Source organism: Scardinius erythrophthalmus, assembly GCF_964197995.2.
Source record: "Scardinius erythrophthalmus genome assembly, chromosome: 17".
NCBI lineage: Eukaryota > Metazoa > Chordata > Actinopteri > Cypriniformes > Leuciscidae > Scardinius > Scardinius erythrophthalmus.
In genome coordinates this window covers 27,717,275-27,738,793 of record NC_138237.1, presented here as the reverse complement: position 1 = coordinate 27,738,793, position 21,519 = coordinate 27,717,275, and the positions used below count along the sequence as shown (strand labels likewise).

General features: G+C 43.9%; 1 protein-coding gene across 3 annotated transcripts in view; it reads left to right on the top strand.

Annotated features, from left to right (window-relative positions):
• The window catches only part of sgcd (sarcoglycan, delta (dystrophin-associated glycoprotein)), a 116,184-nt gene that overhangs the window by 81,588 nt on the left and 13,077 nt on the right, over positions 1–21,519 (top strand). For all 3 annotated transcript variants that reach the window (XR_014031910.1, XM_081390337.1, XM_081390338.1), the window contains exon 6: positions 14,977–15,049. Coding sequence is in view for 2 of the 3 variants with exons in the window: in XM_081390337.1 (XP_081246463.1) it covers positions 14,977–15,049 (73 nt within the window). In the remaining variant the exon portion in view is untranslated. The remainder of the gene's footprint in view (positions 1–14,976; positions 15,050–21,519) is intronic.

Below are 21,519 nucleotides of genomic sequence, written 5' to 3'. Positions count from 1 at the left end.
TGCAAGGCGGGAACTTCTAGGTTGTAGAACCTTATGAATGTAGACGGCGAGGCCCAGCCCGCCGCCGTACATATTTCCTGTAAGGAAATCCCGCTAGACCAGGCCCACGATGAGGCAACGCCTCTCGTGGAATGCGCTCTAATGCCCAACGGGCACTGAAGGCCCTTGGTAGTATAAGCCATTGTTATGGCGTCAACCACCCATCTGGACAGGCTCTGTTTCGAAACAGCCGTTCCTTTGGAACGTCCACTGAACGAGACAAAGAGCTGCTCCGTCTGTCTGAAGGCAGCGGAGCGGGACACATAAGCTCTTAACGCCCTAACGGGGCAAAGACAGCTCGAGTCCCCTTCCTCGTTTGACCCCGGCAGGGCAGACAGGGAAATAACCTGAGCCCTAAACGGAGTGTTGAGGGATTTCGGCACGTAGCCGTGCTTAGGTTTGAGTATGACTTTGGAGTCATTGGGCCCAAACTCCAAGCACGTTGGACTCACAGAGAGCGCGTGCAGATCGCCTATGCGCTTCACCGAAGCGAGGGCCATCAAAAACACCGTTTTGAAAGACAGATGTTTGAGGCTAACAGATTGGATAGGCTCAAAGGGGGGGCCTTTCATGGCTGCCAAGACCGTAGAAAGGTCCCACACCGGGACTGAGGGAGGTCTGGGGGGATTCAGCCTCCTAGCTCCCCTGAGGAAGCGGATGACTAAATCGTTCCTACCCAGTGACTGGCCTGGCGTTGCTGTCGAGCACGCTGCGATAGCCGCCACATAGACTTTGAGCGTGGAAGGGGATCTGCCCTTATCCAACAGCTCTTGTAGGAAGGAGAGAACCTCCGTCACCTCACACTCGAGGGGTGACAGGCCCCGAGCTGTACACCAGCTGGAGAAAACCGACCACTTCGAGGCATAAAGCCGCCTGGTGGAAGGCGCTCTAGCCTGAGTGATGGTGTTCAGCACTCCATCCGTGAGGCTAACGGGTAACCGTTGAACGTCCACGCATGAAGGGACCACAGCTCTGGGTGTGGGTGCCAAATCGAGCCCCTGGCCTGCGAGAGGAGATCTCTCCTCAATGGCACTGGCCATGGAGCGGAGTCTGCTAACTGCATCAGGACTGGAAACCAGGCTTGGTTGTCCCAGAACGGTGCTATAAGCAGTACTGGGCATTTCACTTCCCTGACTCGCTCCAGCACCTGAGGTAGGAGGGAGACTGGGGGAAACGCGTATAGCGGGCAGTGCGGCCACTTGTGGGACAGCGCGCTGTCGTTCTTTGAAAAGAACACGGGGCAATGAGCGTTTTCTGGGGACGCGAATAGGTCCACCTCCGCTCTGCCGAATCTCTGCCACAACAGCCGGACTGTTTGTGGGTGTAGAGACCATTCGCCTGTGGGAACATTGTTCCTGGACAGCCTGTCTGGACCCAGGTTGAGTGTCCCGGGCACATGCACCGCTCTCAGCGAGCTCAGGTTGCGCTGAGCCCATATTAGGAGGCGCTCGGCCAGCCTGTAAAGGGAACTGGAACCGAGGCCGCCTTGGCGATTTATGTAGGACACCACGGCCGTGTTGTCCGAGCGGACTACGACGTGTTGGTCCTTGATGTGGGGACAAAAGCGCGTCAGCGCGTTGTGAACTGCTAGCATTTCCAGGCAGTTGATATGATGGAGCTTTTCTCGTTCTGACCAGAGGCCAAAGAACGGCCTGCCCTCGAGCAGCGCTCCCCATCCCGAGGTGGATGCGTCCGTAGACACCACTTTCACTCTCGAGGAAGTCCCCAGGCTTACACCTGAACGGTACCAATCGCCCGCCGCCCATGGTCTCAGGGCTGCTGCGCAGTCTTGATCGACTTTGAGGCGCAATCGGCTGAGTGCCCACGCTCCGCGTGGCACTCGCGCTTTCAACCAGAACTGCAGAGGGCGCATGCGAAGCAGGCCCAGCTGGAGAACTGATGATGCTGAGGCCATGAGGCCCAGCATCCTCTGAAAACGTTTGAGCGGGATAATCGCACCGCAGCTGAAGGACCTCGCTGCGTGCTGTATGCGCAGCGCGCGCTGTTGCGACAGCCGCGCCGTCATAGAACGAGAGTCCAGAACGATGCCCAGAAACGAAATAGTTTGGCTGGGGTTCAAGGAGCTCTTCGTCCAATTGATCGTGATACCAAGATTCTCGAGGTGATCGAGTAACATGGTTCTGTGCTCCACGAGCTGAGATCGTGATTGAGCTATGATCAGCCAGTCGTCCAAATAGTTCAGCACTCGCATGCCCCTGAGTCTGAGGGGGGCGAGCGCTGCGTCCATGCACTTCGTAAATGTACGGGGTGCCAGGGACAAGCCGAATGGCAGGACTGTATACTGGTATGCCCGACCCTCGAAGGCGAATCTCAAGAATCGCCTGTGGCGTGACGCTATCTGTATTTGGAAATACGCGTCCTTTAGATCTATCGACATAAACCAGTCTTCTCGGCGAATGTGCGCGAGGATTTTGCTGGTTGTGAGCATTTTGAAACTGCGTTTCACTAAAGCTCTGTTTAGTCGTCTTAGATCTAGTATGGGTCTGATACCACCGTCCTTTTTGGGGACTAGGAAGTATCTGCTGTATAGCCCCCCTTCGCTTTGAGCTTGGGATACATGTTGTATCGCCCCTTTGCTCAACAGTTTTGATATTTCGGCGCGAAGCAGGTGTGCTACTTCTGAATTCACCGTAGTTTCGACGCGCGCTGTGAAGCGTGGAGGGCGCCGACAAAACTGTAGCGAGAAGCCTCTCTTTATAATGTCTAGCACCCAGTCCGAAACCCCTGGAAGCGCGGCCCATGCGTCTGCATGGCCGGCTAGGGGTTGGATGCGAAGCGCGCTCTGTTCGCTGTGCGACGGCGGCGCTTCGGGGCGCGCTAGCATAGGCGTTACGCCTGTGACATTTGAGGCGGGGAGCGCGCATAGTACAGCGGGCAACACGCTCATCCTCGACCCCGCCACAGTGTTTATCTGAACGAGGGAGGTCTGAGAAGGTCTCATGGGACTCATGCAGCCTACAAGTGAACGTGGGCGGGGACCGGGCACGTTTACTGCTTTGGCCGCGCTGTCTGCTTGAACAGAGCGGGTGCTCACAGGTCCCGTTTTTACAGGGAGCCTGTGGCTTGCCAGACATAGCGTTTGTGGGCACTGGGAAGTGGGCACTTTGACTATGTTTGTGGCGCGATCGAACTGCGTCGATCTTATGAGTACGGGCCCTGTGTGCAGGGCTGTGCTTGTGTGTAGGGATGGGCACAGGGAAGTGGGCATCAACACTACATTTATAGCACCATCGGCCTTGGCCGGGACACCAGAAAATACACTCTTTTCGGGATTTATCTGGGTAGCCGTAAAAACGGCTTTTGTGTGCAGGCAAGCGGGCAGCTGTGCGGGCTTGTGCTCTGCTGAGAACGCTGAAGCAGTCGCAATTCCTGGGACTGAGACAGCGGTGCGCTTTGGTGAGGGCCCGGTCGCAACGGGGCTTACACACCTGCGCTTTCCTAGGCGTGCTAGGACTTCTTTGGGGCTTCCGGCTTCAACACAACCCTTGGTCGCGGCCCGCGGTGAGTGGGGCGGCGGCTGGTAGAGCGAGAGCGAGGGCGTGAGCTGCGCTGCTGTCGCTGAGAGGGGGCGGCCGGAGGCTGAGGCTGTGAGCTCCGAGGGGCCTGTTTCTCACGGCCCGCTGCGGAACTGGAGCGCTTCGGCAGGAAGTGCTTGAATGCCTGTGACGCTTTCTGGGCTTCGGAAAATCTCTCCACGAACTCGGAGAGAGAAGATCCAAAGAGGCCAGCGGAGGATAGCGGGGCGTCGAGGAACGCGTTGCGCTCTGCATCAGCCATCTCCGTGAGCGTCAGCCACAAATGCCTCTCGGCTACGGTAGCGGAAGCCATACAGCGTCCCATGGCTTGTGCTGCAGCCTTGGTAGCGCGGAGGGAAAGATCCGACGCGCTTCTCAGGTCCGTGATGCAGATAGCTTCAGGTCCTATCTCGTCCAGTTTGCGGAGGAGATCGCCTTGGAACACCTGAAGCGTGGCCATGGTGTGCAGGGCCGATGCCGCCTGCCCAGCGGCGGAGAAGATCCGCGCGAGCAGCGACGACGTCATGCGGCAGGCTTTCGACGGCAGCACTGGCTTAGTCCGCCGTCCAGCAGAGGGCGGGCAAAGGTGGGCTGCTATCGCCTGTTCCACCGGCGGCAGAGTGAGGTAGCCTCGATCCTGAGCATTATCCAGGGAGGAAAATGCTGGGGATACAGACGAACGTGTTCGTGCAGAAAAGGGAGCGTTCCAGGCCTTCGCCACTTCTTCATGAAGCTCAGGAAGAAACGGAGCGGGCTTAGACACAGGAGAAGAACGCTCACCAGGGAGGAAGCTACCATCAAGCCGGGTGCGCGAGGGGAGTTCCGGTGCAGACCACTCGAGGCCGAGGCTCGCCGCGGCCAACGCGAGTACTCGCATGAGCTCCCTCTCGATGCTAGCTCTAGCCGAGGGCTTTCGGGCAGGAGGCGTGAGATCCGCAGAGCTCGCCCAGTCCTCACTGCCTGAAGCTAGCAGAGAGCAGGAATCCTTATCGACCGACTCGGCTTCAGAAACAACTTCCTCAGATGAAGCGGCGGCAGACTGCGGGCGCTGAGCATCGGGAAGTGCTCCGGGGGAAGCCGGCGAAGCTGGCGGGCGAGCCGGCGAGCTTTGTCGGGAAGAGGAGGGTTCCGGGGCCCGCTGCGAGCGGCGCTTCTTGCGGCGCGGCACCGCGGCGGGGGGCGCAGGCTCGGAGAAATGTACCAGGCGAGTCCGCAGAGTCACCATCGGCAAAAGCTCGCAGTGAGGGCAGCCGCCGTCAGCGAGCGCGAGCGCTGCGTGATCTTCGCCCAGGCAGGAGACACAAATAACGTGGCGGTCTCCCTCGGTGAGCGGGGCTCGGCACGAGCCACAGGATGGCATCTTGATAAAGACGCGGCTCTTTTAGGGGTGAGTGTTCGGGGAACACTGCACACACACACACAGAACAGAGCAGGTAAAGGATATGAAGCGCCGGAAAGCGCAGCAGGTACGGCAGTAGAGGCGGCGAAGGCCAGCGGCTTCAAGGGCTCGTCCCGCTGAAAAGCTTGCCTCGACGACGCTTGCTTCTCCGTGATCCAGCGATGCGTGAGCTTCGCTGAAGAGATGAAAATCAGTTGAATCAGCCTACTCGAGCTCCTTTTATAGGGGATGGCCACACCCGTTTCGGCGGGATGTGACGAGGAGCGCGCGAAGCGCTCTCATTGGTCTGATATTGCATCAGCCCTCGCTCGATAGGCTCATGCAGTTGCCGCAGAACAGCCAATGAGTGAGCGAGCCGTCTCGCCATGGCTGTGCACTGCTGCAATGCGTTTTACAAATATGAAAATTAAGGATAATTTTGCTTCAGTATTTCGTGAAAAGAGACTTTTCCCGCAGCGTTCTACGAACGCAGTACGAGAGAACTCTCGTAAGAGAACTCGAATGACATCATATTTAATTATCTGTATGATTTAAATGTTCACCTATTTTTCTGTTCAAGGGTCTCACTTGGTTGCCATGGCAGTGATCTCTCGGTCGTGAATAACTTCATTCATACAACTTGAGAGTAATGTCAGGTGTACGCTGGCAGCTGAGAAAGATTCTATGCTCAAAAGTCAACAACAAAATATCAAGTGTGATTGAGGTATCTTATCGGTATGCTGTCACCTTACTTCAGGTAAGTATTGTACTGAGATTTAATAAGATAAAAAAAAAAAAAATAATAATAATAATAATAAAAAATATATATAAAAATTCACCATAAGTATCTCTTTAAGGCAGGGCATTTATTTCTCTTCCGTTAACACTGGCCATAGTCGAAGAGTGCATATCCGTTCAGATTTGGACATTTGGAATAGCAAAGGTCAGATATATTACCAACATTACTCAGACTCCGTCCATTCGCACTTCACCGAAATTATCTTATAGCGGCTGCTAACATTTCTGGTTCGAAGTGGTGGCAAATTTATGTTGTATGTGCTAACGAAGCTCGGTTGCATCACTAAGGCAGATCTTGTTAGACGATCATGCTATTCCCGAGACGTTCAGCTGGCAATCAGTAGTCTCCAATTTCATGATTAAGGTCACACACGTGCATTCCTGACCACTGCAATGCCATAGCTACACACTGTAGTCTTCAGGCGGCTCTGCCTTTCAGCAACCCTTATCCATCACTCTGCCCTCCACTAACAGTGATCAAATAAATTAGTCACTCTGCTTAATCCAGCTAGACAGTTTATCACTGAAGATGTGACTCCCTACACCTTAAAAGCTTAAATTTCTGCAGAATTGATTATATGTTTCGCTTTTCTTTCAGATTCCTTATTTCTTATCCGGATCACGGCCGGTTGTTCCTTCCTTTTCTACAATTAGTAAATTGATGTGTGGTGGGTCTCAGTGTCCCCATGGCGTGTGAGGGGTTTGGCTTGGAATGTCCTAAATATATTTCATATCCTATGCTGGAATTGTTATTGAGGGTGAGTAAAGCGCATGGTTTTGTCGTCCCTTTGGATGCAGTCGAGCTGCTGCTCCCGGAACAGGGCTGGAGTTCAACAGCTCATTTTGCAGCTTTGATTACCTCTCACAGACATTATCAAAACTTCTAGCTTATAGTCAAACCAAGTCAGCCAAAGATGGAGAGACTCAAGAAGCATCAACATGTAGACCCCATTTCCGGATGGTTAGGTGATGTATCATGTAGCTTATGCGTAGTATCTTCTAGTATTGAATAGCTCATTCTCTTTGTTATGCTATAAATCATATTCCGGGAGCTGAATGTATAACTTTATGGTTTGTGATGCCACTAATCCAAAGGATGCAGCACAATCCCTCTCAGCATTGTTGTAGTCCTTAAAAAGCGATCTCTTTAAATTAAATCTTCATGCTTTAACTTTGTGCATTGTAACTTTGCAGTTGTTGTTTATGCTTTAACAGTAACATTACAGAAAAGTGAAATCCATTTAACCCCCCTTTATTACCTCCCATCCATATTGGTTTCTTTTCCCATTTTCATATTCAGATCGTATCCATGTATAACTATGTTCATGGCTCTTCAGATTCTCTTCAGATCTAACACTCTGATCTTGCCCTAGGTCCTTTTTCTGATTCACCTTCTCCCCTAATTCTTTACTCTTAAGCATATCAACCGACTCTCAAGTTCTGGTATCACATCAACAATTTCTAAAATTAGCAATACATTTTGTCCCTTCTCTTCTGATTACATTCCTAAAAATCTGTGCTAGATTCTCAGATCTCTTTCCCTATTTTCCTACCTATGAAACATCTCTTTTAAGCCTGGTTTAAGACTCATCTAGTTCTGTCCTCAAGCTGAAGTTATCTCCCCTCCAGTATAACGGTCATTCATTTAGGATTGGGGCTGCCACTACAGCAGCTGAACGTGGCATTTCTACTTCAGCTTTCAAGATCCTGGGCAGATGGTCTTCCTCTGCATTCAAGTCTTATATAAGATCCTATTCTAAAACTATTCTTCAAGCCCAGCAAGCTCTACAATAACCCAAAGGTAAATAACTACGCAACTACTGGTGGTGGTGTCATAATCTTATTTCCTTCATCCTGTTATTATTCTAGCTAGCACTCCTCAATGACTATCTAGTCAACTATTATGTGTGGCCTAGCGGCTCTGTTCAATGTGGCCTCGTCTCTATGTGGCTGTAGCAGCCGTCGTGCCTTTGTTACATGTTCGTCAATTGATAATAATAAATAAATAATTAAAAAAAAAAAAAGGCTATTTTATGCGATATTCATGTTCTATGTGGTCTACTGTGACCGTGTAGCCTAATGTGGCTGTCCCGTGGTCTTGTGGCCATTAAATATGGCAGGTTCTGTGTGGCCTAGTGGCTCTGTCTTGTTGGCCTCGTCCAGTGTGGCTTAGCAGCCTTGTGGCCCGGTGGGCCTCGTCTCTGTGGCGGTCTCATGGCTTCGTGGTACCATGTCGCCATGTCCTATGTTCGGCCTCCAGGCTGTGGCCCTTATGGCCTCGTTCTGTGTGGCTTTGTGGCCGTTGTCTGTACGTCTCGTCTATGTGTGGGCTTATGGTTTGGAACCCTTTATGTTCTGTGTGGTCTACTGTGACCGTGTAGCCTAATGTGGCCTTGTCTCGTGGTCTTGTGGCCTTCATGGCATGGTTAAATGTGGCCTAGTGGCCTTGTACTCAAGTATGTCTGTCTACGTGTGGCATTAGTGGCCTTGTGGCCACGTGGGCCTTGTGTACATGTGGGGCTTGGCGCCTTGTGGCATATGTTTGCCTTGTCCTTTTAAAAAGATGCCTGAATGGCCAGTGGCCCCCTTGGGGCAGAGGTTTAATGTGGCTTAGATGCCGTAGTCTTGTGTGGTTTGTCTTTATGTGGCTCTAGTGGCTCTGTCTTGTCCTTAAAAGATGCAATGGTGGCCAGTTGCCCCCCCGGGGCATAGGTTTCGTGATCTTAAAGCTGTTGCATCCCGTAAAAAAAAAAAAAAAAAAAACCTTATGTGTTGTCCAGTCTTACCTCGTCTCTTTGTGGCATTAGCGGCCGTTGTGGCTTAGTAGCCTCGTCTCTGTGGTCTATTGTGGCCGTGTGGCTCATTAAAGCCTCGTCTCTGTGGTCTATAAAGGCCATGTGGTCCAATGAGGCCAGAGTCTGTGTTATGCTCAGCCCCAGGTGGCTGCTATATGTGGTCCAAGGAGGCCTGTTTATTATTTTGCCAAGGCGGCTGTCTGTGTGGTCCAATGTGGCCTTGTCTATGCAAGCCAAAAGCGGCATTGCCGGTCCAATGAGGCCTTGTCTCTGTGTTTTCCTAGGAGTGAACTGGCAATTAAAAAATAAATATATAAATAAATAAAATAGAATACTTTTAAATTAACAAATAAAAACATAGTTATTTTAGAATTATCTGTCCTTCTCCCTTATTAAACTTTAGGCACGCTGTATTTTCACATCTAATTTGTATCTTCACCATTTGTTTCTTCCTTCTCTATTTTTCAGGAACCCCAGGACTCTAGACTGGTGGGTATACTCAGTTACCATCTTTTGGGGGTTGGCGTGCCCCGTCCCAGTGTAGTCATACTCCACCTATTTTTGGGGGTCGGCTGCGCCCCTGCCTTCATCTTTAGGCAGGAATTGCAGATCCGATACTCTCGGATTATGCACTACGGACGGGGCCTACGCCAAATGACTTTGTAGTTTATCAGCTTGCTGAGCTGTCAATAAATGTATGGTTTATTGAAATAACTCTCCCGAGTCTTTCTGGTAGAAATGAAAGCTTTAGCATAAGTTCTGCTGGGAAGACTCAATTACTACGTCACTTATTGCCTTCACTTCTATCCAATCATATTCTTATGCTCACTGTATAAAAGCACGGTACTTACACATGTTTGAGTTCGCAGATACTGAAGCGACGATTACCCCCATCCTCCCCACCACCACCAGGATGGTCCCGTCCATACCTCCCAGGGGGGGTCGGCTGCGCCCCTGCCTTCATCTTTAGGCAGGAATTGCAGATCCGATACTCTCGGATTATGCACTACGGACGGGGCCTACGCCAAATGACTTTGTAGTTTATCAGCTTGCTGAGCTGTCAATAAATGTATGGTTTATTGAAATAACTCTCCCGAGTCTTTCTGGTAGAACTGTAAAAAGTTGATAATTCCTCTTTGGCGGCTCATGCTAAGCGATTTTCAGATTGCTGATAGCGATTGGAATTTGGTAATTGTCTGCCTAATTCAATTCTAATTCAAGCATGCGCCCTTAAAATAGCATATGAATAACATGCGCAACGCGCCACTGACTTTAAACTATTTTTTCCTGGTTAGTGGTGCAATTGTTTTCTAAACCTGCAAAATAGCATGAAGGAACGTTTGCGCCGGAACACGCCTCTTCTTTGCGCTGAACCGCCCTGGGGAGCGCAAGTGTATTTCCTAACTTACCGACGTGCGTCTGTGGAGGGAAAAGTCTGCTTTGCGCGGGTGCAAAATAGGAATGATACATGCATCGGTGTACAAAGTCAATTGCGCTGGGTGCAAGATAGGGCCCTTCATCTTTAAAGGGAAAATCTGCATGGACATTCAATTGCAAAATAACAACAGTATGTTTTGCATCTTTAAGACATGTATGTCATGTATATACTCATACAGTATAACCTTTGCTGTAAAGCGACCTTGAGCTCTGTAAAAGTGTTATAAATACAAGCTAGAAACTTTAATTAGCATCTTTGAACAGCAGCACTTTTTCCGCGAGCCAGTGAATTGTGTGTTGTGGGAAGCGTCACCTCTACAAGACACATATTATTTGTTCATTTGCTCTGCCTAACTGCAAAAAGTGAAACAGTGAAGCAGATATTCTGTTGAAATGTTTCAGCCATCGGTGCAATAGAGCACTGGACCCACAAGTACAGACACAGACCAAAGTGATTTGCACTCTTATTGCTTAAGTGATTATTTCACTGTATGGCCCTTTTGTAAAATAAATTGTGCATCTGTGATTCTAGATGGAGATTTTTGTTTTGTGCAGTTCAGGAAGTTAATCAAATCTAATGCTGTTCACAATTTGGGCAACAAAATGTCATTAATAATTATCGCAAATGTGTAGAGTGATAAAAATGAATGAAATAGTTTTGCAGAAACTAAAGCTGAAATGCGAGAATCAGTGAGGTTTGTTCTTGTGTGTCAAGTACAGGTGAGCTTTCATTTACTATATTTGATGTGCTCTGTATGTGCATTGATAAATGTTTATATGTGAATAGTAGCCTAATTATATCTGTTCATCATGTAAATCAATCATGTCTCTTCAGAAGATTTGGATTAAATCTTGCCAGAAAACGAATCTTCCAAGTTAAAGAGAAGCATCTCCATAGCATGATGCTGTGGCTGCCACCATCGTGATTCATGGCAGGGATTAAGTTTCTGATAAGAAGTGTCTGTCTCGCCAAACATGCCATTTAGTCTGATGGCCAAAAGCTTGATTCTTGTCTCTCCAGAAAAAGCCTTCTTCCAGCTGACTTCATAGTCTGCACATACCCAGACAGCAGTTTTTATATGCACAGCCTCTCCATTCTCCTTCAGCTGAGATCACTTTCTGCCTTGGTAATCTTCTATACATGCTTTGAGCTTTTCAATTTCTAACTTCTAACTTCTTCTTGATATAAGCTGACCCATAATACTGACTCAAAATGAATTGGACTCCCCAGATTTATAGCACAGTCCATTTTAACATCTTGTTTAACATTTATGACTTCTAAAACAAATGCACCAATGATGATCACATCACACCCCTTTCCATCAAAGGGGGTGAATACTTATACATTAGCGATTTGTTGTTTCTTTTTTGGTAAACTTTTTGATCAACTTTTTGGACCAAAATGTTATGAAAAGATCTAGCAGGCATTAAATATTTGTCCAATTTTCTTTATTTCTCTGCAAACAAAACTTCTTATATGGCCCTAAATGAATCCACTGGTGACCACTGAGCTTTTCATAATCTACTTGCCATTCATAAGGCCCATATATCTGCATGCCATCTTTCGAGATGGTGTTGTCTTCTAAAGCTGCCACCATAATCTATGTTATTGCCAGAGAGGAGTAGGTACTTCGATTCGCAGAAGAGTATCATTTTCATACAGTATAGATGATAAACTTGTTTTTCATCTTCTGCAAAGTCCCAAGGCCTTCAGGTATGGCTGTTTTGTTGCTGTGCCTTGGAGTGATTCCCGACCTTGATGGAATCTGCCGTGGCCCGCCTCCAGCTATTCTCTATGAACAAGCCCACCCAATGTGCCGCAGGAGAGATATGTATCTGATCACATATGTAGCCCGTCCTGCTTCCTCTATTACTCCAAAGGAGATGTTATCACAGCCACATGAATTCCTTCATGTCCTTCGGGTGAGACGTTAAACCGAGGTCCTGACTCTCTGTGGTCATTAAAAATCCCAGAATGTCCTTCGAAAAAAAGTAGGGGTGTAACCCCGGCATCCTGGCCAAATTTGCCCCTTGGCCTTTGTCCATCATGGCCTCCTAATCATCCCCATAATACTGATTGGCTTCATCACTGTCTCTCCTCCACCAATAAGCTGGTGTGTGGTGGGCGTTCTGGCGCAATATGGCTGCCGTCGCATCATCCAGGTACATTGGTGATGGTTGAGGAGATTCCCCCTTCTATGTAAAGTGCTTTGAGTACCCAGAAAAGCGCTATATAAATGTAACAAATTATTTTATTATAATTTTTATTACATGGCATGTTGATGTATATATTTACCTTTAAGTGAAATAGTTCTTCACATACCTCATTTACTACTATATAATGCTACTATACTTTTCAGTATTAGCCGAAGAAACATTGTTTCTCTAAGAGCTCATCTATATATTTAGAAGTAGTAATAGTAACACTTAACACTTTTTTTTTCAAAGTAATGCATTTATTCAGCAAGAACACACTAAATTGCTCACAAGTATAGTAAAGACATTTATGTTACAAAATATTTATATTTCAAATGTAGCAAATTATCTCAACATAAATATTAATATTCAATCATAACTTGTAATAATTAATTATGAATATTTGGATCAGTTAATAGAATTACTTTAATGTAATAAAATTGATATTACAGTCAATCACCCTATCCGTCCCGTGAACACTCAGTGTTAATTGTTTATTAATTCTAAGAAATGTTCATTTCCGGGGGAGGGAAATTTATTTCTTACTGTACATTACTACTAAGAGCCTGTAGTCAGAGAATTAGAACCAAATACGTATTGTGCACAAGTTTTATTAACTAAATCACAAACACAACTAATCTAAACATATACACATTCGCACAATCACACATACATGGGTAAAATAGAAAGTGACAGGATAAAACCGTAAACAGGGAATGAAGCTATGGAAAAGATTAATCTAACTATGAAAATAACCATCAGCTTATTATTTTCAGATCACCTCATTCAATGTATACTTGCATGGCCTTTGCAGTGAAAGCATTTCGTGTAGTTCCAAAAGAATACTTCTGATGGTTCCATGAGTTTCAAACAATTTCTTCTGTGTTGAATGAAGAAATGGCGATGAATTTGCAAGGTTTGTTTGACTCTGTTCTGCTTGAAAGTTCTCTTTGTCTCTATGAGCACATGGCTGGAGTGCAGATTGTTGCCTGCCAGCCCTAGTCTGTAGAGGCCACGCCGAGCAACCAGGAGAAGGGAGGAAGTCAGAAGAGTTGATGGTTGTCTATTCAGTGATAGTAAAGTTGCAGTATTCTTCTGAGTTGGGATAAAGAAATTACAGTCTGACTCTGTTGGGAGAGTGAAATCGTAGCAGGCTGTGGTCAAGGCCTGTCGGCGCCCATGAGCCCCTGTGGGGGTCCCCACAGACATCAACTCGAAGAAGCAGCAGTAGAGGCCAGAAAAAAGAAGAGGGAGGGTCACTGTGAATTTGTCTCTAATAAAGAATGAGAAAAGTCCCACCTTTCCAGGTTTGCTTGACCAATGAGAAAGGTGGAATTTCCAAGCGGGAAAATTCCTCTGTTGGCAATTTATTGATCTTTTGTTTCAAGCGTGCTCATTTGCATGTGCAGCTGGATTGGTTGCTGATGAAGAAACTATGAAAGCTTCTTTTGATACTAATATGTTGCGCAGCTATCAACCTACCATATACACACGATCATTTCGATCTTCAAAGTACCAATTTATAGAGACCAAACATTGTATAGGTGAGGTTGACCTTTGACCGTTGGTTCGATCATAAAATATACAGTATCAAAAAATAATATAATTAAAAGACACTACAAAAGACAGTAAATCATTCACACAATGTTCTGGGATGCATGTTCATTTATAGATCAATTCGTCTATAAATGAAAGCAGGAAAGTCTGTTTTAAGTGGTTGAACTCATGACCACATTTTTAACTGCGATAAAACCATCTTATCTGATGGTGGTCATGGTTCTATATATCCCAGAGTGAGTTTTAAAAATTATTTGTTAAATTTTGTCTCAGTCGTTACACAAAGCAGTGTTGTTCTTTGTGCCTTTATTCCAAATGAAAGAGGAGTTTGGAACAAGAGACCAAAAGTCTTTGTTGATTTTCATCCTTACAAATGTTTTTCACAGTGATACTGGTGTAATAACTATTGATTTCATAGTGATTGTACTGGTGTTTGAACAGATGCTCTGATGTTTGAATTCGTTCAGTTAGTCAAATCATATTTGTGACTCTAAATCTGTCCCCTGCGGTGAGCTGTACTAAGATGAAACCGTCTCCTTATTGGAATAAAACACCAGCTGAGAACCCTGTTTTGCCCCCTCCTGATATTTTGGAAAAAATCCATCCACAGTTGATCTCACAACCTATATGTGGGCAACAGATCTTACACCTCCCGGAGCAGCCATTAAGCCAAATGGTAGCACTCCCCCCTGAGATAGGCCTTGTAGCAACCTTTTTAGGAACACTTCAGCCTCCTAGGATGCACTGTAATTTGAGAGCATCTCCACGGGAAACATCGGAGCTGTACACACATTCCTAAAGCACTCAAGCCATGCTGTTCTGTTAGTCATGGTCATTTTGGTGTCAAAAAGTTTTTGAGGTTTGTGTCACATCGTCCTTTAGAGTCTACAAGAGGAAAATCACACTTACTGTTATATGATACTGCTGCACTTGTATTGAGCTGTAGCTGTAGTTTACAGAAGGACTCCAAATTAGCATTAGCATTCCAAGAAGCCTCTCCACAGTCCTTACCGAAGCCTATTGATCGAATCTGAGGCTGTAACCCGTGACGTAACTGCTTCAGCAAAGCCTAGTGAAAAGGTTTTCGGTGGCTCAACTTTAGGTCACATCCGCAGGGACACAGCCAGACTGTATGGATCAATACAGGAGCTTCACAGATTATGTCCATTGATTTTAGCATGTGGACCGTTGCTTCGTTCAGAGCATGACTGAGATTGTACATGTCGGATTGTGTTTGCAGGAGCGGAGGGTGCAGTGTTCAGTAACTCAGTGGAGACCCCGCATGTGAGGGCTGAGCCCTTCAAAGAGTTACGGTAAGACAGTTAAAAAAAATATGATGTCATTATTGATTTCTGGATTCTGATTAGGTGTTCCATCCAAGGTGTTTTCATTTTCTCTAACTACACTGTTATTACATGTCCAAATATTTCAGTTATAAAATAATGTAATGATGTTCAGTTATTCACTTTATAGGCTATTATTATTTTTAGTATTGTTAATAATTAATTAACAGTTTATGACATGAAAGAAATGTTCAATTGGTTTTATAATGCACTATATAGTAACCTATACATATTTTAAATTAGCATTGTTCATATGTAATTAGTGTAATCATGAACTGATAGTTAATAGAGACCCAATTTCAAGTAAGACCCGATTTGTTATGACAACGGAAGCCACTGATTATAGTTTATAAAGCTTTAAATAAGAAGAAGAATATTTGTGTAAGTCATTATGGCTTTTTATTTAGAGTTTATTTAGACAGTTTGGAAAGTAGAAAGTATAACAAATTTTGGTGTAAACTAAATTTGGTGTCATTTGGTGAGGAGAAAAAAAATGTCAATAGGCTAGGATAAATAAACTTCAAGATATTCTCTAAAAAGATCTTCATATCTTACACAATTTTCTTTCTCAAATAAATGTATCTTGTTTAAAGAATGTTAAAATTATGGCAGATACAGATAAGTTGATAATTACTTTTATGTTATGGCTGATTGATAATTGGCTGATATATACCATTTAGTCTAAATAAGTAAACAATATATACCATTTAGTCCTAATAAGTAAACAATATGTACCATTTCGTCTAAATAAGTAAACAATAAAACCTAAAATTAATCATTTTAAATGCTACGAGTGAATTTAGTAATTTTATTTAATTATTAGAATATTTTAACAATTTACTTTAACTGAGCAGTAAATTACAGCAAATATATTCTAAATAATTACATGTATTTATTTTTATGTATAAATAAAAAACAGGGGAAATTATTAAATATCCGATCCAAACAATATTGGCTGATAGTGTTAAAAAAAAAATCTAATATTAGTATATAACCAACATGGTACTGATAGCATGTGCTTGGTTTAAGTATTTGTTTTATTTTTTACTGAGAAAAAATACTGATTACTAAAATCAAAATGCTATTTTGCTGTGTTTGTGTGTGTTTGTGCTTGCATCTAAAGCCATGACACTGATGAAAATTATGAACCATTTAAGAACACTTTAGGTATCTCGCTAAAGCGGGTTTTTTTTTTAAATATGCTGTTTATAGATCTGCATCTGCTAGTATTATCAAAATCATTAACAGCAAGCCCTTCACTAAAGTACAGCTGCAGAAGACGCCACATCCAGAGGCATGCTACCGAGCTGCATAGGGAGATGATTGCACGTCGATTGCAATTTCCCACACAGAGCGTAATGATCAAAGATTGCGGGGAAAAATGATTCTTTTCCAGCAAGCACTACACATGTCTCTGTTGAAAGCTACAAAGGAAGGAAATAAAGCATGACATTTGTACAAATTCCACTTACCCCTAAATTTAGGATTTTAGCGTATGCGTCTGGCTGACAGCAGATTATAGTGCACCTCTGTAAGCTGTTTCTGACAGCAGAGAGGAAAGGGGGGGGGGGGGGCAAAATTTGTATTACCATCTTTTAAATGCATCACTATCCGTTGTAAACACAGTCGCATGGAAATTCGGAAACCTATCCTACACTGCTTATTTGAGAAACACCCAAATGGATGTTTTGGTACAGACATGATATTTCAATACTATCTTGTCTAAGGTACTCGTATAACAAACAGGATGTCAGTGCTCTGTGATTTTAATGCTTTACAGTTGCTTTGAATAGAGTTTTTGTCCTTTTCTAAGCTTTCGAAGGCAGTCTAAATCCAGACAAATGTTCCCTATTATTGCAGGCTTTTTAAATTCAATCAGATACATTGTTCCACGGTTATTATTGGTCAGCGTTATGGTGGGAGAAGATAAGAGTTATAAATTAGACTGATGTCATTGTCGTGTAATAATGGTTTGGATAAAATTCCAACCTCCTCCAACACGCCGCTTCCTAAGATCAGGCCGCGCATTATGAGAGTTCTTGAGGGGATAATCGCTCTTGCTCTTTGCTCTGAAAGCTTTGAGCAATTACACCCAATTTAAGTGTTATTTTCTGCCTTTGTCGCCAAATGTCACAAACAAAATATGTCCCTGGTCTCTGCGTAGTATCTGAGGCCTCTTTGGAGAAAGTGCTGGCGCTGTAAAGTACAGTTTACCCGTGGTGAAGCTACTCATTAAGACCAGGGCTCGATCCAAGTAATGTTGTATACATGCAGACAAAGGAAGATCAATGTGCGTGTCGCTGGCACCTCCTTTCTGTCCTGATCGAAGCCTGGATGCTCATCAAAATCTAATTAAAGTAGATTCTCATTAACTAAAACAAACACGTGAAGTGCAATGCCAATACCCCAAGCAGTAGGCGAACATGAACGGCAGAGCATTGGCAACTGGGTCAGATATGGCACTGAATGCACATTTAGCAGGAAATAATGAGCAATAAATGGCCGGTGGGGAGACGGGCTCCTCGTGTACGGCCCGCGCACACACAAACACATTACTGGCCCATTCCTGTCTGTTCTGCTGATGGAGCAAGCAGAAGTAAAGCCACAAGCACAGACAGGTGTCGTGGCTTATCAAGCTTTCTGTGATGAACAAGGACAACAGCACTGACAGCCATCAATCAAAATAAGGGGTGAAATCTCCCTGAATAACTGTTAACAGTACTGTGTTTAAAGGGATAGTTCACCCCAAAATTAGAATTTTGTCATCACCTACTCACCCTCAAGTTGATCTAACCCAGTCTGAGGACACAAAAGAAGATATTTTGAAGAATGTTGGTAATCAAACATTTGACGGTAGCCATTGACTTTCATGGGGGAAAAAAAATACTATGGAAGTCAATGGCTACCTTCAACTGTCTGGTTACCAACATTCTTCAAAATATCTTCTTTTGTGTTCAACAGAAGAAACAGACTCATACAGGTTTGGAACAACAGGAAAGTGAGTAAATGATGACAGAATTTTACATTTGAAATATCCCTTTAACTACTTCAGGAGAAAATGTAACAGACAAAAAATTGTTTTGGAGAATTCATGGAGTTTGTCATGTTTTATCATTAAAGGGAAAGTTCAAGCAAAAATCGTTCCAAAGTCTTTCCTTCATCTTCAGACCACAAATGAAGATATTTTTAATATCATCTCATTATTCTTGTCCATCCACTGAAAGACCACATAAACAAATTTTAAAGTATTACATGTAATAAAGACGTTAAAAAGTACTGTATATGAATCCATTGATTTAATCCATGTTTTCTGAAGAGACATAATACTTTATATGATGAACAGATATAAATTAGGCTTTTATTATAATATAATATAATATAATATAATATAATATAATATAATATAATATAATATAATATAATATAATATAATATAATATAATATAATATAATATAATATAATATAATGATGCTCCTACCCGCAACCCTACAGTACACTGTAAAAAAAAAGTAAGATTCAACTAATTTTTTTCAGTCTGTTTAATGTAATTTAAGTTGAAATGACTTAAGCATTTAAGTTAATTGCACCTTACAGATTTTTTAATATAGTGTAAGGAGGATAAGTGGTTTAGAGAATGGATGGATAATACTTCTAAAAATTACTTTATGTAAAATCAGTTCGATGCTTTAATCATTTTCCTAAAGTGTTTAATTTCTTGATTAATCTTTATTTGTGGGCTTGCCTTAGTAAACCATACAATAAGGTCATTTAAAGGATCTGTAAGGTTTTTTTTTTTTTTACTTTCTTTCTTTCTTTTTATTAGTATGCCTAAAATGTCCCTATTACTTGACAGACAGGCTCTGTAAGTTATGAAAAAGCATCTGCTGGTACTGTAGGTCCTATAACTACCAGCAATGGAAAATCTGAGGCTCATTCATGAAAAACACAAGTCTACAAGGGGAGTCTCTCATTGGCTCTCTGTCACAAAAACCAACCCAAAAGCTATAAAAGATATTAAGGGCGTAACGGTACATGTATTTGTCCCAAACGGTCACATTTTCTGTGCATACAGTCAGAGGATGAACACAGTCAGTCACAGGTGATCCACACTCCAATCCAGAAGGGGGCGTGCACGGTAATGCAACGCTGTTTGCTAACCTCCATAACAGGAAAAAGAGCAGAAGAAGATCAGATGGTCTATGCACCAACCCAAAACAAGAGTTCAGATGGCACACAAGAGCTTGCTAGTATAGCCTATGCGCTCAGTTCCCTTTCAGTAAGTCACGTTCGATGCAAATCAGTTCAAATATCGCACACCAATATGCATTGGCTAATTTAGTTTACACTCAAAGGTAATTGGGCTCTCAGGTGAGATCCCAATTCGTCAGTTCCGTTCTGACGTAACGTCTTCATTCCCTCCTTTGGGGATCGAGGGTTATATACGTAACCGAGATTATTGTTTGGTTCACGCTCCACTAACTGGCAGAAAACGGCATTCTGTTGTTTTCTTTATTTTACAAAAACAATGTTTTTATTTTCATTTTGAGTGTACAGAATGATGTCTATGATGATCTGTATGACCATAAATGACAGAGTATTTTAAGTTTTTTCCGCCGATATAATGAGGGGAGTGGGCAGACGACATCATCCAGATGCGACAATCACCATAACTAGGCAGAAAAAGGAGTGCAAAAACTAATCTCTACACAAGTTTTCTTTTTCATTATTCTATTTTGTACTTTTATAACACAAGAGATACTTTTCAGTTTTGTTGCTGATTGTGACCAAATAACTTTTTTTTTATTTATCAGCCCTACAAAAAAAAGACAAGAGTGCATTCTGTTTACTGCTTAGTGTTTAATACACTAAATGAGGCTGTTCTGCACCAACTACCTCAGGGGGACTAAATAACTCTAGGTGGAACAAACTGTAATTTCCACTACTGTCTGTTCAAAATAAATGAAAAGAAACCTAGCATTGGGGATTCGTTGCTTTTTGCTGTTGTACCGAACACATATCGAACCGTGACCCCAAAACCGAGGTACGTTCCGAACCGTGATTTCCTAACCCTGTAGTCTGAAACAATGCTTAAACAAGCATAAGCTTGTTTGGACCCAAGATGAGGTCTGACCATTATGTAAGTCAATCAATCACAGTTTGTTTTGTACAGACCAGTGTGCATCTAATAAATGATTCACTCAAGAACAGTGAGCAAGTTTACTTCAAAAATGGTGCCGCAAACTTCACATACTGTTTCACATTTTGTGCGCCTCATGCATCAGACATTCACCCAATGGTCCGTGGGCATGACGTCTGAGTCTGAGACTACTTTAAGCTGGTCTTAGCTGCTTTAAGATGGACTATTTCAGCTGGTACAGATAAAAAGCCACAAAGCCTCTGTAAAATCAGCCAACAAATCAGCCTGACCATGCTGGGAGACCATTTAAGACTACCAAGCCAACAGTGCCTGATTCTTTTTTGGAGGACTCTTAAAAGCATGAAATGGACATGGGTTTTCTTGGAAATTGATATTTTTAATTGTCTGCTGCCTTTTACATCAGGTTGTGGGTCCTGCACTAGCCAAACAAGTGTCATTGAGGCAAATGAGAATGCTAACAGATAGCTATCCCCTGGGTATTATAAACCTTCTTGTATTTACTGACAGTGCCTTTAAATTCTTCACACGACAAAGACTTGGCATGACACTTTATCCCCAAGTTTTGCGATTTTAATCTTTGAGTCGAGACTCTCGGACATCATCAATGTTTGAAGAGTTTTTTGGGCCCTATTTTAACGATCTAATGTCTCGTTTCCACTGAGCGGTACGGTACGGTACGGTACGGTATGGTACGGGTCGGTAAACCATGAATCGGCTAGCGTTTCCACTGCCAACATTACCCTTACTTGATAGGCGTGGTGTAGTAGCCGGAAAGAAGCGATCGACGTCATTTTCGCGCGAAGAAGAAAGCACATAAACAACAATGGATGACATACAGCAGATCTGGTTCTTGCTTCTCGGCATGTTTGTCACAAGAAGCCAAGCGCCGCCGCCGACATTAGGCGTTTCTCAATTGCAAGTACGCAAAGTCCGGACTTGCCAAGTCCAGCTCAGGAGAATCACTCCCGACCCGAGGACGCGAGTCCGGTAATTCTGCAAATGGAACAGCGCGTTCTTCAAAGCGTCAGTCAGCTCGCTCTGCTACTCCGGTTATCTCTGTATGTACATTTTAGGCAACAATAAAACTAAATATGTTATAAAACACCACACTGCCTCTACGTTTTCATTTAAAGAAATCTTAAACATTATAGCCACACAAATGTGGTTCAGGCAACGCGTTGATTATATTCACTGCATGTAACGTTAGCCTATTTATAACAATATATATTTTGTTTAAATACAATTTTAACGAAAAGAGGCAGGGTTGTGTTATATATATAT